Source organism: Mauremys reevesii, linkage group 2 (assembly GCF_016161935.1).
Source record: "Mauremys reevesii isolate NIE-2019 linkage group 2, ASM1616193v1, whole genome shotgun sequence".
Taxonomy (NCBI): domain Eukaryota; kingdom Metazoa; phylum Chordata; order Testudines; family Geoemydidae; genus Mauremys; species Mauremys reevesii.
In genome coordinates, this window is record NC_052624.1 from 77,221,349 (window position 1) to 77,239,504 (window position 18,156).

General features: G+C 48.4%; 1 protein-coding gene across 1 annotated transcript in view; it reads right to left on the reverse strand.

Annotated features, from left to right (window-relative positions):
• The window catches only part of ENTPD3 (ectonucleoside triphosphate diphosphohydrolase 3), a 38,172-nt gene extending 25,625 nt beyond the window's left edge, over positions 1-12,547 (reverse strand). The window contains exons 1-3 of the mRNA XM_039525129.1: positions 12,387-12,547; positions 9,141-9,191; positions 2,860-2,987 (exon numbers count right to left, since the gene is read on the reverse strand). Of these exons, the coding sequence (XP_039381063.1) occupies positions 2,860-2,987; positions 9,141-9,180 (168 nt within the window). The 5' untranslated portion in view covers positions 9,181-9,191; positions 12,387-12,547. The remainder of the gene's footprint in view (positions 1-2,859; positions 2,988-9,140; positions 9,192-12,386) is intronic.
• Positions 12,548-18,156: the final 5,609 nt, after the last annotated feature.

The following is an 18,156-nucleotide window of genomic DNA, read 5'->3' on the forward strand; positions in this document are numbered from 1 at the left end:
CTCTTCTGCCAACATAGCACTGTCCACACCAGCACTTTTGCTGGTGAAACTTATGTCAGTCAGGGAGGTGTTTTTTTCACATCCCTGACCAACAAAAGTTTTACCAGTGGTAGTGTAGACAAAGCCAAAGGTCTGGTCAAACTGGTAAAAGTTGCACTGGTTTAACTCAATCAGTTTTAAAAATCAATCTAGTTAAACAGATGCAAACGCCTGAAGTGGACCACACTTAAACCAGTTAACCCTTACTTAAATCGGATTAGCTTAATTTGGTAATTTACCAATGCAAGCTAAACTGGTAACAGCAAGGGTTGAACAGGTTTAAATGCATCCGCATTAGAGGCTTTACAGTTTAACAATATGGATTAGTTAAATCAGAGTGACTATAGACAAGGCTCTCTGGAACTAATCAGTTTGTGCCCATATAAGAAAAAATACCGTGTTTATATTATATTGCCACTTTCAAAAGACATTTAGAACACAAAGGAAAACATGTGCCAGATGAAAAAGAAAATATTATGATACCAGAGACAGAACAATAGGAAACATTAGCCTTTGACCAAAGTGCTTCTTAAAGGTGCATAGAAACCTTTTCACAAGTACCAGAGCTTGCTAGGTGTCAAAGCTAGGGTTGTTTACAACACTGAACTTATTTCCAAATCATTTAACTGCAAGATATTTGTCCTTCCCTTGATCGTTACTCTCATTTCACAATGTTTGGCTGAGTCACAAGCCCTTTCAGTGCCTGAGCCTGTGTGCATAGACTAGTTCTTCCTTCATGAACTCCTGGGACGGAAAGCTGAAGCCTCAGATCTTCTGATAGGCATGAAACAATTAATTGGGCAAAAAAACACAATGGGACACAGGTTGTGTAAGACAACTTGCCTGTAGGTATTGTAAAATCATGATGCCGATAGCCGAGTGCTGTCAATGCACTGGGGAGGTACTACTATGCAATCACACAGGCTTAAGAGGGTCACATTATGGTGCTTGGTTTAGTTTAATGGAGAGTAGTTTGAAAGAAAAGAGACACTTCTTAGGAGAAGCAGCAAAGAATCCTGTGGCACCTTATAGACTAACAGACATTTTGCAGCATGAGCTTTCGTGGGTGAATGCCCACTTGCATCCAAGTCTTGCATCCGACGAAGTGGGCATTCACCCACGAAAGCTCATGCTGCAAAATGTCTGTTAGTCTATAAGGTGCCACAGGATTCTTTGCTGCTTTTACAGAACCAGACTAACACAGCTACCTCTCTGATTCTTAGGAGAAAACATTTTTCCTCCAACTGTTTCCATACTTAATTATAACTAAGTCCAAACTTTAGGACGCTGTGGTTTCCAACCACTGGCACATCAACATAAGTACTGCAGGCTTCTGTGACTGTTCACGGTCCCCTTTCTGTACCAAAGAGCCCAATTCTGCAAGGCTCTTTCCCAAGAGACACAGCCTCCTCCAAACCAAACAAAGCCCACAACATCTAGGGTTGCCAACTTTCGGATTGCAGAAAACTGAACATGTGGCCAATGGGAGCTGTGGAGCTGGCAGTTGGGGCGGGGGCAGTGCATGGAGCCTCCCTGGCCACCCCTGCACCTAGGGGCTGCAGGGACATGCCGGGTGCTTCCAGGAGCTGTGCAGAGCCTGGCAGGCAGGGAGCCTGACTTAGCCCTGCTGCGCCACCGACCGGACTTTTAATGATGCTGACTGGAGCTGCCAGCATCCCTTTTTGACTGGACGTTTCAGTCGAAAACCGGATGCCTGGCAACCCTAGTACTGATGTGAAGACTAATGGCTAGGAACCCCTGAACCCCTACCCTTTAGGGCCCTCAGGGAAATCCAAGCCCATAGCAGTTGTCACAGAAACACACACAGCTGGTTCTCTGAGACTGTTAAAACTCAGGAAGCAAATCCATCATTTCAAAAACAACTTATGAGGGTCATAGCTGAATTTGGAAGTGGTGCAAAGAGAGTAGAGCTGGACAGGGAATCTGTGGATTGCAACATCTGTCTGAACTACCACCCTGTACCCACTATCAAAGGGAGCAGCTGGCGAGGACTCTAAAGCACCACAGGGGCTGTTTTCCTTAAACCCATTAGTAGCTTTAGTAGAGGAAACGGAACTCAGGGGACCTGAATTGAGAACTTCTCAGGGAGGGGATTTTCCATTTTGTTTTAAAGATGTATGAATCTAGCATTTTGAAGTCAGCACATACATTCTTTTAATGATCTGGAACCAGAAAACAGACTTTCAACTTATTTCCCCAAGCATTTCAATTCACCTTTTCAGATTTTCCCTACTCTTTCATGTAGGTATTAACAGAAGGATGGATAATAGAGCTAACAAGTTCTAACCAGTGTGATGGGTATGTAATTACACACTTAGGGCCAAAATTCTGCCTTTAGATACACATGTGCACCTCACAAGGATCATATCTGAGGGCAGAATTTAGCCCCTAGGAATGTGATTCAAATGCAGATCATTTCTTGAATCAAAGCCATTTTATAATTATTACTATAAAACGTCAATCTGCACGGACAAAGAACTTTTTCTTCTTACTTGCAATTTAGACTTAGCAGAAGCATTGTCTAGGGCACAAGATTAGGCATAAAGAATTTTTATGCCACCTTTGCCTCTGGCTTGTTGTATGACCTTGGGCAATTCACATTCTCTCAGCTTCAGTTCCCCCATCTATAAAACAGAGACCATAATGCTTAGCTTACAGGGGCATTGTGAGACTTTAACTAACACTTGCCTGTAAAGTACTTTGAGGTTATCAGGTAAAATGCACTGTAGAAACGCACAGTATTATTTGATAGACCATTTTAGCCTATTGTTCTGTTTCCTTATACCCTTTAAAACTTACCTTTAGTCCTGGAGAAAGGACCTCTTTGTGGTTGATCTGAACAAGTGTAACAGCAATAACAACAACTATGCTTAGAAGCAGAAATACCAAAGTGATAATAGTTGAAGTTTTGTAGAGCACCTTGAAACCTAAAGTCAAAAGAGAAAATGCATGTAAAAGAGTGCAGGGATCATCACTGAGTCAAAGGGCCACACCCTTCAGCCCATACTCAGGCAAAACTCCCAGTAAAATCACAATGGGAGTTTTGCCTAGAGTACGAGCTGCAGGATTTGCCACTAGGAGAGTCTCTACTCCACTCAGGACCTGGCTGGAAGATGTATTTTGCCACCATTAATCCATCCCTGTAACAGAAAGTCTCACTGCAGTAGGTGAGTATCACATGTTGCACTGTCTAAAACAATCCAGAGACGAGTTAAGCATTGTATAACAGACATTTTCTAACTAGGTGCTGATGTGTCAGTGAAACACAGAGTATGTTTATGTGCATGTGAATACAGAAAGTATTATCATTGTGTAGTGCCCAAAGTCATGCTGGATGCTTTACACACTGGTAAAAAGACAAGGTCTCTGTCCTAAAGCGCTTACAAACCAAACCTAAGCATGTTTGTGCAAACTAACCCTAAAGTTAAGTGTAGCTGTTTTGTGCATTGAAGGCAATGCTCTTTCCAGGCTCATTGGAAATGTTCACTAAGGAGTTCAAGGAGGAGGATTTGTTCTGGTTTCTCATTTTAATTTCTACTAACCCTTTAACTCTGCGTGCAGAGGCAGCCCTCACTGGGCAGACCTCACCTCATCGTCCTCACCCATTTCAATGCCATAAGGCAGCAACCTCATCCTTCTCCCGTAGAAGGCTCTTGCAGAACCAGGGATCCATATGGGATGAAAGAGAGTGGAGAGGGCAGGCTGGAAGGGAGTGGGCAGGCTGCAAACAGGGCTGGGAGTGGAAGGCAGCTGCATCGTTCTCCCTGCACAAAAGAGATCAGGGAGGAAAGCTAGGAGATTAACTTCTCCTAGGAGCCCACTCTGTGGTGGGGAACTCCCTTAAAGAGGTGGCTCCCAGAGGCAGGCAGCCACAGGAGACTCTGAGCTGGTGTAGAGACAGAAGGCCTTTGCGTAGATGGTCATGTGCCCAATTGATCCCAGGACATCCATGGAGCTTGATGGCCAGATCCTCACTTTCTTCTGCCAGGTGGGTGAAAGGAATTCCCACCCCCAACTACTAATGAAAGAAAGCAAAGGAAACTCCATGGAGTGAGGTGGAAAAAAAGTATCACCATGTAGGGGTACAATTCAAACCTGTGAAACCCTGGACACTAAAGTTCTCTAACCACAGAACAGGTACAACTCAGGCCTGGTCTACACTAGGCGTTTAAATCGGTTTTACGAGCGTAAAACCGATTTAACGCCACAACCGTCCACACTAGGAGGCACCATATATCGATTTTAATGGCTCTTTAAACCGGTTTCTGTACTCCTCATTAACGAGAGGAGTAACGCTAGCATTGGTATTAACATATCGGATTATGGTTAGTGTGGACGCTGATCGACGGTATTGGCCTCCGGGAGCTATCCCACAGTGCACCACTGACCGCTCTGGACAGCAATCTGAGCTCGGATGCAGTGGCCAGGTAGACAGGAAAAGCCCCGCGAACTTTTGAATATTTCCTGTTTGCCCAGCGTGGAGCTCCGATCAGCACGGGTGGCGATGCAGTTAAAAATCAAAATAAAGAAAGAGCTCCCGCATGGACCATGCGGATGTGATCGCTGTAAGGGCAGGCAAATCTGTTCTATCAGCGCTCCGTTACAGAAGACGAAATTCAAAATCATTTTTAAAAAATCTCCAGACAGACGCCATAGCAGGGGCTCAGCGCACTGCTGCGTGACAAACGTAACGGAAAGCCCAAGAATCAAATGGACGCTCATGGACTGGAGGACTCAAGCTATCCCACAGTTCCTGCAGTCTCCGAAAAGTATTTGCATTCTTGGCTGAGCTCCAAATGCTTCTAGGGTCAAACACAGTGTCCGCGGTGGGTCAGGGCATAGCTCGGCAATTTACACACCCCCCTACCCACCCCAGAAGTGAAAGGGAAAACAATCCTCTCTTGACTCTAACATGTCACCCTATCTTTACTGAATGCTGCAGACAGACCCGATGGTGCAGCACTCAACACCAACATCCTTGCTCCCCCCCCGCCATGGGTGGCTGATGGTGCAATAAGACTGGTACCCGTCCTCATCATCAGCCTATTGGCAAAAGGGGCAGTGCAAAAGGACTGGTAACCATGATGACCAGCATCTGTTAGGTCGATCAAGGGTGCCTGGTCCTAATTTTTCATGGTAGATGGTGCAGTATGGCTGATAACCATCATCGTCATAGAAACAGGGGGCTGAGCTCCATCAGCCCCCACCCTTCATGTGTAAAGAAAAGATTCAAGTGCCCCTGAACTAGCAGAGGGATGCTGGGCTCCTCTCCTACACACTCCTTACTGTCCTGTCTGGACTATCATAGCAGCTGGAGGCTGCCTTCCACTCATATCTCACTAACAAATCACTGTGTCTTATTCCTGCATTCTTTATTACTTCATCACACAAGTGGGGGGACAATGCTATGGTAGCCCAGGAAGGCTGAGGGAAGAACGGAATCAACAGGTGGGGTTGTTGCAGGAGCACCCCCTGTGAATAGAATACAGATCATAATTTCTGCAGGATCTGACACAGAGCAGCTGTGCTCTCTGGTTCTCTGATACAGTGGTTCTCTAGTACACTTGCCCATATTCTAGGCAGGACATGGGGACTTGCCCATATTCTAGGGGACTTGCCCATATTCTAGGCAGGACTGATTCTATTTTTAGATACCAAAAGGAGGGATTGACTCAGGAGTCATTCCCAATTTGTTTTGCGCCCTGGCTAAGAGCAGCCAGGGGCACTTATGACAGCAGCAAATGGAACAGTGCAAAAGGACTGGTAGCCACAATCATCTTATTACCAATTTATGGTATGGTAGATGGTGCAATATGGCTGATAACCATCCCTGCTATCATGCAAAAGCAAAAGCATGCTGCTGTGTAGCGCTGCTGAATCGCCTCTGTGAGCGGCATCTAGTCCACATACGGTGACAGTCACAAAAGGCTACACAGGCTCCATGATTGCCATGCTATGGCATCTGCCAGGGCAATCCAGGGAAAAAAGGCATGAAATGCTTGTCTGCCGTTGCTTTCCCAGCGGAAGGAGTGACTGACGACATTTACCCAGAACCACCCGCGACAATGAATTTCTCAACCCGGAAATTCAAAGGGGCGGGGGAGGGGAGGTGGGGGAGGCTGCGGGAACTATGGGATAGCTACGGAGTAGCTACCCACAGTGCAATGCTCCAGAAATCGATGCTAGCCTCGGACCGTGGACGCACACCACCGATTTAATGTGTTTAGTGTGGCCACGCACACTCGATTTTATAAAATCTGTTTTACAAAACCGGTTTATGCAAATTCGGAATAGTCCCGTAGTGTAGACGTACCCTCAGACACAGCAACAGTGCAAGCTTCCCACGCTGCCCAAGCTTCTCACACTGACCCCAACCAATATCCCTCTTTTCTGAGAGCATATACTCCTGTTGCGCTCATTACAAAATAAACAAACACTTGTCTCCCAGAGTTTTAATTCTCTGTCTTCGGTGTTCAAACTTGTGTGCTAGTTTTTCCCCTTGATTTTTTTTCCCCTTGAGAACACCTTTACATAAGCAGTAGGTGCAGCCCGTTGTGCATGTTAGATCATGCAAGTTTGAAGGGGCTCTGCGCAAAGGAAAGATCTTAGCAATTATTTACTATTATATTGCAAATGTCAGAAGTATTGTACAGCCAGGTCCTGCTTGTGGACTTAAGTGGGACTGCTCACCCAAGTAAAACAAACAGGATTTTGGCTGCAAGGGCTGCACAGGGAAACAGGCTTGGCTACAGCAGTGTTGTTAGCATGGCCAGACGGGCAATTCTGGATGTGCAGGAGCTCTAAAAATCTTCTGGTGCGACATGATAGACGGGGGGAAAGGACAGCGGTTTGAAGGATACTTAGAGGTCAAAAGGGTCTAAGGAAGACAAGAATTTAGGGGAATATTGCAGCTATGGCAAATTGAAATGGAATGTGAAAAGGGCAGATTCCGCTTTTGAATTTCCAATATTTGTATGTTTTCCTGTGCCCGTGTTCTGTCTGCCAGTGACTTATCAAGAGAAACTTCTTTAGGATTCTGTCACGCCATGTAGGCACAGCCAGGCGCTGGGAGCAGCACCATCCCAAGGAGAGCACACCTGCCATGTCAGGCCTTCAGGAAATAGAGTCTACTCCTGCTGTTACGCAGGGTCCACTCTCACAACACAGTGTGGACCGTGACCAGGTCTTCTCATGCCCCCTTTGGGACAATCTGCGCTCTGGGGGTGCATACAGAGAGCAGTCCCTGTAAGTCCCCCCGATTGCAGGGACAGCATGCTTACAAGCCCCGCACGATACATGCAAATGATAGAGAAGTCTCCTTAGACCCGATCCCCCACACCAAGCACTCACTCGGAAGCATGTCAGTGAATGGAAACTAACATACTCAATATTTTGGGCACTCATCTAAGTTCTGAAGTTTCTTTATAATGACACTCTTACGACCTCTATATTTTAAGAGTTAGCCTCTCACTTCAACACCCCAGTTAATTTTTACTAGTACTAATCATAATGAGATTTCTGCATGAAAATCATTAAGCTACCACCAATTACTATAATAGTGGATTTCCAGATGGTACTGTATATTGCTTTATTGTCCTGAGGGATTCTGAAATTCAAGAAAAAGAGTACTGGTATGGAAAACATGGAAGTGACAGGACAAAACCCTATTTTTATATCTAAAATATCAGTTATTACCTAGAGATCAGTTCCTTTAGAACCTATGCTTAAGAGCCATTTAAAAAGCCAGTTCTAACAATCCATCTGGGACGGAGAGCTGCTGGGATAAGATGTTTGCCTTTGTAACAAATCCTTCTCCTTGTTTTTTGCAGATTTGTAAGCGTTCCATGATCACAAAATAGCATACAATTGAAAGTTGGGTGAGAGCTAGATTTCTATTTACTCTTCAATAAATATATTTTCTTCATGGATCAAAGGCTTGACTTGTAGAAGTGGAAGAGACTAAGGCATTATCAAAGAGTAAATGCTCAAGACAAATTAGTCAATATTTGTACAGATTTTGAAGGTGTTAACTCATTAAAAAGTGCAAATCAATATTTAATTATTATTCTTATTACTTCAGAGCATCTACTATGACTGTTGAAATATTATTGTTCTGCTATAGACTTGTCAGGAGGGAGCAATGCACTCTAATGCCTATATATTTCAGGGAATCACAAATTTCTATGGGCCAAATCCTGGTCCTTTTGAAGTCTATAGTAAAAATGTCATTGACTTTACTGGTACCAAGATTTGACCCTATCTGAAAGGGCTTCACTTTTCAGAAATCTCTTCAATGGGAAGAGTATTATGCAAATGAACATCATTTGCGTCATTACTCTTAATCTAGTGTTACTCCCAGATAAGACAATTTCATTAGAGCATAATTTATAAATCTAGGCCCATTTGTTAGAAGTACACCTTACATTTCATGCCCCAGTGCAGTTAGCTAAACATTTTAATTACATGGTAGCTGGACTGTGCAAGATTCTAGAAGACTTCATGTCAGTGGAACAGATGCACAAGGCCATATTCTGCTCACTGTTACACCCAGGAACCCCCCTGATATCTCTCTCACACACACATACACACACACACTTCATCCCAATTACTGAAGTTGCAATAGGGATTAATTTGTCCTGTTGACTTCCACAACACAGCAGGAATGTAAGTGAGAGCAGAACTTGGCTCACTGTAGCTAACTTGGTGGATTTTAGGCAAAGAGCCAACAACATAATTTAAAAAGATGTTGATGAAATATTAAAGTGCCATTGCTCTTCATTACTAAAAACAATAACATTCTGGTGCAAGTGATAAAGTAAATACTGGCAACTTTCAGTCCCTACTAAATTAAATATAATGGACCACACAGGAACACATTTGAAAGAAAGAACATTTTCTCATTTCCTATTGCTTACTGTAGATAAAAAGAATCACTTTCTGCAAAGAAAAGTTGGCTCAGTGACTAAACCTCTTCATGGTACTGAAATATGAAGGTTAAATATACATCTATATAAATGTAAACATATATTATAGGCTGAGATTCATTTCTCAGCTATTGCCAATCTATTTTAGGTACTGACCTGTTTGCTGACAGGGCTGGCGGGAAAGTACTGTAAACATCTTTTTCCAAACTGCATAATGGGAGAAATATACATATTTTTATCATTTAAAAAATAAGAACATGTGATCTCAAGATGAAAGTTTAGTCACAAGATGCAGGGATGAGACTACCAATAACATTAGGATACAGAATTTTAGAATGTCTTAGCTTTTGTTTGCAGAACCTTGTATAGGCCTGTATTCCATTTAGGGTAGGACAGCAGGTAAAAAGAAAATAGTTTCCCAGGGGGAAAAAATCCACAGGCCATATACTTGTGGCTGAATCTCTAGACCTTCTCCAGGTTCACTCATACCTAAATACAGCATTACTGGCTAGAACCTTATTAGGAAAGGTTCAAGTGTATAAGTCATGTAAAACAAACAGTGCACAAGTGTCATTCTACAGAAAATGAGGAAGCTAAAAAAAAAAACAAAACCCTAGCATTGAGCATCTCTTTCTCCCCAAACACACATGCTTTTGATTCTGCCAACTTATCACCAGCTGTGGTCACGGAAGACAATAAGCAGCTCTGATAACGATGCAGTTATGTTTGTAATGACACCCACAGCCAGGGCCGGCTTTAGGAAGTGCGGGGCCCAATTCGAACATTTTCGGCGGGGCCCCGGCAGGGATGACTGGAAAAAAAAAGTGTAAAAAAAAAAAAAAAGCCTTTCATTTCTTAGCAACCAGTTCCCTATAAAAAGTTCTGCCACAGTATGTATTTTTTGTACCAATAGGGTTACCATACATCCGTATTTTCCTCCCGGATGGCAATTTAAGAACCAAAAAGCCTGACATGTCCGGGAAAATACAGATGTATGTTAACCCTACCTAAAGTTCTTTTTTAAAAAGATGGGCCTGAACTAGAAATGAGCTCCGCCACTCCCTGAGGGTGTGCTAGGGTGCACATGTGTGGGTCCCAGCTGCTCCCTGCCCACCTCATTGAAGCAGGTGTGCAGGGTTACTGCCCTGGGAACTGCAGGGCACCAGTGGACATGGGGCTGGCTGGAGGTTGGGGTGGCAGGGGGCTGGAGGTAGGGTCTGGCTGCAGGCTGGGCAAGGGGAGTGGGGCAGGCTGGAGACAGGGGGTGTGGGGTGGGCTGGCTGGCTTCAGGCAGGGGGGTGCGGCAGGAGTTGGCTGGAGACAGGGCAGGGGGTGCAGGGCTGGTGCGGGCAGGGCAGGCGGTGCGGCAGGGGCTGGCTGGAGACAGGGCAGGGGGTGCAGGGCTGGCTGGCGACAGGGGCTGGTGCGGACCAGGCAGGGGGTGCAGGGCTGGCTGCGGGCAGCGGGTGCAGGGCTGGCTGCAGACCGGAACTGGTGCAGGCAGAGCAGGGGGTGCGGGGCTGGTGTGGGCAGGGGGTGCAGCAGGGGTTGGCTGCAGGCAGCTGGTGCAGGTACAGGGGGTACAGCCCATCCTGTATGGTGAGTGCCCCCTCCTCCGCCCTCCCCCACCAGGGTAGCAGCAGCAGCAGCCTGGGGCTCAGGGGCTATTTAAAGGGCCCGGGGCTCCCCTGCTTCCACTGCCCCAGCCCTGTAAATAGCCGCGGGAGCCCTGGGGAAGTGGCGGGTCTCTGGGGGCTATTTAAATGACCAGGCAGCAGAGGCAGCTGGAGTCCACCCCCTGGATACCCCAGGGCTCTGGGGGCTATTTAAAGAGCCTGGGGCTCCCCTGCTTCTACCGCTCCAGCCCTTTAAATAGCTGAGGGAGCCCTGGGGAAGTAGTGTGGCTTCGGCAGCTATTTAAGGGACCGGGGCAGCAGAGGCAGCTGGAGTCCCAGCCCTTTAAATAGCCCCCGGAGCCCCCCGCTACCCCAGGGCTCTGGGGGTAATTAAAGGGCCCAGGGCTCCCCTTCTTCTACCGCCCCAGCCCTTTAAATAGCCATGGGAATCCTGGGGAAGCGATGGGGCTCCGGTGGCTATTTAAAGGGCCAGGGCGGTAGAAGCGACGGGAGCCCCAGACTTTTTAAATAGCCCCCACAGCCCCACAGCCCTACCCCAGGGCTCCAGCAGTGGTGCTTTGGTGGCAATTTAAAGGGCCTGGGGCTCCAGCCCCTGCTGGGAGCCCCAGGCCTTTTAAATTTCCCCCTGGGGAAGCTGGGCCACCCTGGTACAGTGCACTGGCTTTTGCTGGTACGCCGTACTGGGGTTTGGGCACGGGGCCCTCTTAGGGGCGGGGCCCGATTCAGGGGAATTGGTTGAATTGGCCTAAAGCCGGCCCTGCCCACAGCATCACTAGCCAAGATCATAAATGGAGCTTTTCTTTAATAACCTACCTACCGGAACCTTTCTGAGATGGTTTCCCACTCCTTGGCCCACCCCTTGCTCTGCCCTAACGGCTGTTCTCCCATGCCTACGCACACTGCACCTTAGACACACACTATCTAATATTCCAAAAAATCTCTTCCCTCCAACTACAATGTGGGAGCCAACATACACTGCCTGCAACACACACACACCTATCCCCTGCAGCACGCTCTCTCTCTCACACACACACACACCCCTGTCCCCTGGAGCGCTCTCTCTCACACACACACCTGTCCCCTGGAGCGCTCTCTCTCTCACACACACACACACACACACACACACCTGTCCCCTGGAGCGCTCTCTCTCTCTCTCTCACACACACACACCTGTCCCCTGGAGCGCTCACGCTCTCTCTCTCTCACACACACACACACACACACACACACCTGGCCCCTGGAGCGCTCTCTCTCTCTCTCTCTCTCTCACACACACACACACACACACCTGTCCCCTGGAGCGCTCTCTCTCTCTCTCACACACACACACACCTGTCCCCTGGAGCGCTCTCTCTCTCTCTCACACACACACCTGTCCCCTGGAGCGCTCACGCTCTCTCTCTCTCACACACACACACACACCTGTCCCCTGGAGCGCTCTCTCCCTCTCACACACACACCTGTCCCCTGGAGCGCTCTCTCTATCTCTCACACACACACACACCTGTCCCCTGGAGCGCTCTCTCTCTCTCTCACACACACACCCCTGTCCCCTGGAGCGCTCTCTCTCTCTCTCTCTCTCACACACACACACACACCCCTGTCCCCTGGAGCGCTCACGCTCTCTCTCTCACACACACACACACACCTGTCCCCTGGAGCGCTCTCTCTCTCTCACACACACACACACACACACACACACACACACACACACGCACCTGCCCCGTGAGAACAGGGCCACCCCACATCTCCCACCGCCCCTTACCGTTCCCCGCAGCCGCGGGGGTGACAGCGTGGCCGGGGCAGGCAGGCTCCCGCCGCACAGCTCAGGCTCCCGGGTGGCTTTGCCGGCAGGGGCTGGGACGTGGGAAACACCCCGCCCGGCTCGGAGCGCGGGCGGGCCAGCGGCTGGGAACGGGGCGAGGGGAGCGCACCGCCCGCACGCGGCGCAGAGGTGCCCAGTGGGGAGGCGGCGGGCGGCGCTATAAAGCCAGGGGTGCCGGCTGGCCCCTCCCCTGCGGAGCTGCCACTGCCGGGAGCCTCGGGGTGGCTCGCACGGGGCCCTCCCTTGCGCAAGACAGAGCAGGGAGGGGAACCACCGATCGGGCGCGGATCGGCTCACCTGAGCCCTGCCCCTTGCAGGCGGCGCAGCCAGCATCGCGCCCCGGGCCTGGCGGGTGCCCCCCGGGGGCTGGCTGCTGGCCACCGAGCGGCACAGCTCTCCCGCCGCGCCCTCTCCCTTGTGTGTTGCTCACACACTGCAACGGGGTTAATTGAGGCTTCGTGGAGAGACGCGGCACCCTCCCGGCAGGGGAACCCTCTCCCGCCCTGTGCGGGCTCCCACCCACTTCGCCGCCTTGTAATTTCGGGACTGTGACCGCGGTGGGGCTGTGCCCTACACACCCAGGCTGAGCCAAGAGCTGGCTCCGAATTCCGCCAGTGCCCAATTCCCTAGGAACAAGGAACCCGCTTCAGCCTCATGAGCAGCCAGCTGTCATCCCCAAACCTCCTCCCCTGGCCCGCCCCCTCCAAAGCCCAACCACAGGGTGAATGAGCGGGTGCCTCCCACACCCCTGGATGTTATTACTAGTTACTAAAACTGGTTTGACGCTGGTCCTGTTGTGCCAGTTCAGCAACACCAAGAGAAGAGCACTCCATGCCCATCAGTGGCTCCACCAGTCCTGTATCCAGCCTGCAGCCCGGGCCCAAACAGGATGTGTCTGAGGAAGGCAAGAGAAGAAAACAACCCCTACTGCACCTAGCCACTTGTGCCTGGTAGGGAGGGGAGGGGATTACTCCTTTCCGAGGGCTCCAGAGATCAGCTGATGCTGAGAAGCACTATTTATGGTCACGTGTATTATTATGCTAACATTATGCTGGGAACATAACTGGTGTTGATCATAAAATCATCCAGCCACTTTTACAATCCATTTACAGAAAGTAGGTCCAGCTTCAAGCCGCAAGATTCTTTGCTCCTTCCCAAGCCTGGTCAGACCCCTCTAACATCATGCCCGCCTTTCTCACAGATCTTTCTGTTTCCCACCCTCAGCTCCTCTCCCCATTTTGGCTTTCCAGCTTCCTGAACCTACCCATTTGGCAGGGGTACTGGTACAATTTTTATAGCGGGTGTGCTGAAAGCCATTGAACCAAACTGTATATAAAGGAAATCACTTCAAGTCAGAGGGTGTTGCAGCACCCCTAATTCCAGCACCTACGTCCTTTGGCTCCTCTTCAGTTCCCTCCCTGAGCCGTGCTATACCTGATTGATTTTCCCTCCACCTGACCACCCCATCCCTCGCTCAGCTCTACCTACAGTGTGTAGCTTCACCTGATGTTTTCCATCCATTCTGTCCTTCACTCAACCTTCCCCTTGCCACCTGACTACTCTTCCCACTACAGCCAGCCCTCCCCTTACTCCTATTCACTCCCCTACATCCCTCTTTCTAGTTGGCAACCTTTTCTCCTATTCCAATTGTCCTCTGTTTTATGCACGTAACCCCATTGGCTTCATCGGTTTGCTCTTGTGCAGTGGAATCTTACTCATACGCTTATTTAAAAGCTACAAATTTACGTGTTTGATGACAACCTAAGGAAAAGTGTACATGCCTGAGTTGTAGTTGTTACCTCATGTAAATATTTTCAATCAAAAAACAATGCATCACCTTTGCAGTTTCACAGGCATGTGCCACAGACTATGGTTACAGAAACAAAGCAATTACTGTGTGCAAATTACTATAATGTGATTATTGCTTCACAGGTACACCAGGTAATTGTATTACACGCCCCTCCACAGTACAGGATCATCATTAAGGCTACAATTATGTCATGGGTTGTCACGGAATCCGTGACTTCCAGAGATCCGTGACTTCCAGAGACCTCCAGGACATTTCCTGCCCTGGGGCTGGAGCTGTCAGCAGGCAGCCCTGCAGCTCTCAGCCACTGCTGGCCCCTGGGCAGCAGCGGGACCCCACAGTGCCCAGCCGCTAAGGGAAGCAGGGGCACCCCACAGCTCCCCTCCGCTGAGGATGGCAGGGGACCCACCCCCCACAGCTCTAGCCACTGCAGGCGGCAAGGGGCCCCCGGATCTCCCACTCTCCATGGGCGGCAGGGCCCCTCGCTGCTGCCCAGCAGTGGTGGGTGGTGGTGGGGACCCCGTAGCTGCTCAACCCCAGCTGGCAGTGAGGGGACCCCACAGCTGCTAGCCTCTTGGCAGAGCACGAGGGGACCCCAGAGCCCCCAGCTGCTATGGGTGCTGTCTTCCCTCCCCATTTTGTCAGGGATATTTTTAGTAAAATCAGACAGGTCATGGGCTTCCATGGATTTTTGTTTCTTGCCTGAAACCTGCCCATGATGTTTACTAAAAATACCCCGATAAAATCTGAGCCTTAATCATCATCATCAACAATAAGAGGAAAACAGCTTAAAGAATACCATCCTTACCAAACTAATTACAGAACTGCCTAGGGAGGTTGTGGAATCTCCATCTCTGGAGATATTTAAGAGTAGGTTAGATAAATGTCTATCAGGGATGGTCTAGACAGTATTTGGTCCTGCCTTGAGGTCAGGGGACTGGACTCGATGACCTCTCGAGGTCCCTTCCAGTCCTAGAATCTATGAATCTATAAACTGGGTCTACTGCAATTATAAGGCCCAGACTGCTGGTGTTGAAATGTTAGGTGTCTCAAAAACATTATCCAAAGGAGATCCATAGTGTATACAAAATGCTGGTGGAGGAATGGCATTGGGGAGGTGGTCAACCAAGGCTCTTCCAGACTCCAGCCCGTAGGAGCAGCTGCAGAAGCAGCCAAAGCAGGGACTGCTGCACAAGGAGGAGGGAGTACAATGTGTCCACCCAGAGCCACCTGTCCCCCAGAACCCTCCCATGATCCAGAACTGTGAAGGGGAAACCCCCCCCCACACACACACACTCTCAAGGTAAACTAGGACACAAGGTGATGCCCCCCAACCACATGGCCTTGGGGGAAAACTGCAGAGAGGAACCAGCCAGAGACTACACTGAGTAAGAGCAGCTAAAGAAGCAGCTAAAGCATGGACCCTCAGACATTCATAGAGCTCTACAGTCTTGTCTGGACTTTCTCTGCCCTATGCTGTTTGGCTGTCTGCTCCAGTCCTCTCCCGCCACTGCTCTTACAGTCTCTTCACCTCTTACCCTCTTCTCCCCCTGCCCTGTCCCCTCACCTCCCTTTCCTTCAGTGTCCCTTCTCCCTTCTCATTTCTTTTCCCTTAGGTTATCCCCTCCTAATGACACATACCTCATAAATAAAATCATAGCACTGACATGCCATATGCTGCCATCACATTGTTCCCTCTGCTGGTGTGTTCTATCCCTTCTACCCTGTATCTGTCTTGTCTATTTAGACTGTAACCTCTTTGAGGCAGGGACCTTCTGCTACTGTGTTTGTACAGTGCCTAGCACAATAGGGCTCCACTCTTGGTGGGTCCTAAGGCACGACTGTAATAAACAAGCTTAATAATAAGGAGCACCTATACCTTGCATGATAGTCAGCAGCTCAGGAAGAACTTGTGACATAGAATATTAAACAATGCCTAAACTTTCTTAAGTTGTGTAAGCAGGTGGCCATTCAATTCCTGCTATTTTTTTGCTGCCTTCCAGCTATTCATGCTGATTTAATTGAGACTCATCACTGAGCGCATGGTGCTCTTTGGTTCAAATTCACTGCTTGCACCCTTTTTCCTGAAGACTTTTTTCCCCAAGACTTTTGCAACATTTTTAAAATGCCCTTGATTTACCTTATTCCAAAAATTACACATGTTCACATTAACGTCCCTTCCCTCTACCAATCGGAGAACTGGCAATACAGCAGCAAGGTGCTAGCAAAAAGGATTTTTGCGAGGGAGTTCTCCAGGTGAAGGAGAAGTGACTCTGTGACCCTTGGGATGAGTTTGTTGTTTGATGTGTGCTTTCATGTTTGAAGTTGATAGTGTGGTCTGCTCTGGAGGCTGTGTGCTGAGCCAAACGGCCTGCTAGGCTAAGCTTAGAGTTTACAAACCAGGCTTTAGCCTACTACCCTTGACAAGGGGCGGGGCAAACTCACGGAGAATAGGGGCTTAAAAAGCCAGCACCTAAACGATCGGAGGAACTAGTGAAGAGGGGAGTTTTGTGAGGATGTTTAAACAGGGAACACGAGAGGCAGATACACCTAACAAACATACTCTAAACTCAGGCCAATACCCCCTCCACACCTGCCCAAAAAAACCTCCAAAAAACAAAAACAAAGACCAAACAAACAAAAAGTCCCCACAGGAGTAAAAAGAGAATGCAGGCAGAAGTCCAGCAGCAGAGTGGGGGCTATCCAGTTTATTGCACTGAATGCAGCTTGCATGATTACCTGCCTTGTGGGGACATGGCATATGTGTGCATTTGGTGTGAACAACTCATGGTCCTCAAGGCCAGTACTAGCTCTTGAGACCAGAATAGCTAATCTGGAGGAGCTAAGGGAGGCAGAGAAGTACATCAAAGAGACTTTCAGGGACACAGCAGAGCAGTCCTACCCACAGTCTGACAGCTTCCATACTATTGAGGAGGATGAAAGCCTTGGGGAAGGAGAACATCAAGCTGAAGCAGAGGGAAATGATCCCATAGTTGGGACACTCCTTGCAGATGATGTCATGGTGTCCTTTCAGACCGAGGATACCCCTCTGGGGGAGGGGACCCAGTTATTAGGAAGAGACAGATAATAGTAATGGGGGATTTGATTATTAGAAATATAGATAGTTGAGAATCACGTGGTGAATTGCCTGCTGGGTGCGAAGGTTGTGGACTTCTCAAGACATCTAGACAGGCTTATGTGCTTTGCTGGGAAGGAGCCCATGTAGGTAACAAAGACATAGAGAAAGGTAGGAGAGAGGTCCTGGAGGCCAAATTTAGGCTGCTAGGTAAGAGATTGAAGTCCAGGACCTACATGGTAGTATTCTCTGAAATGCTTCCAGTTCCGCACATAGAGTCAGTTAGACAGGGTCTCAATGCATGGATGAGATGATGGTATTGGGAGCAGGGATTTAGGTTTACTAGGAACTGGGGAACCTTTTGGGAAAGGAGGAGCCTCTACAGGAAGGATGGGCTCCACCTAAAATCAAAACAGAACCAGACGTAAAATTAAAAAGGTCATAGAGGAGTTTTTAAATGAAGGGCTGTGAGAAAGCTGACAGATGCAGAGGAGCACATGGTTCAGACAGACACATGCCTTAAGGGAGGATTTATTAAAGCGGATACTCTATATCAGGGGTCGGCAACCTTTCAGAAGTGGTGCGCTGAGTCTTCATTTATTCACTCTAATTTAAGGTTTCGCGTGCCAGTAATACATTTGAACGTTTTTAGAAGGTCTCTTTCTATAAGTCTATGATATATAACTAAACTATTGTATGTAAAGTAAATAAGGTTTTTCAAATGTTTAAGAAGCTTCATTTAAAATTAAAATAAAATGCAGAGCCCCCCGGAGCGGTGGCCAGGAGTGTGAGTGCCACTGAAAATGAGCTTGCGTGTCACCTTTGGT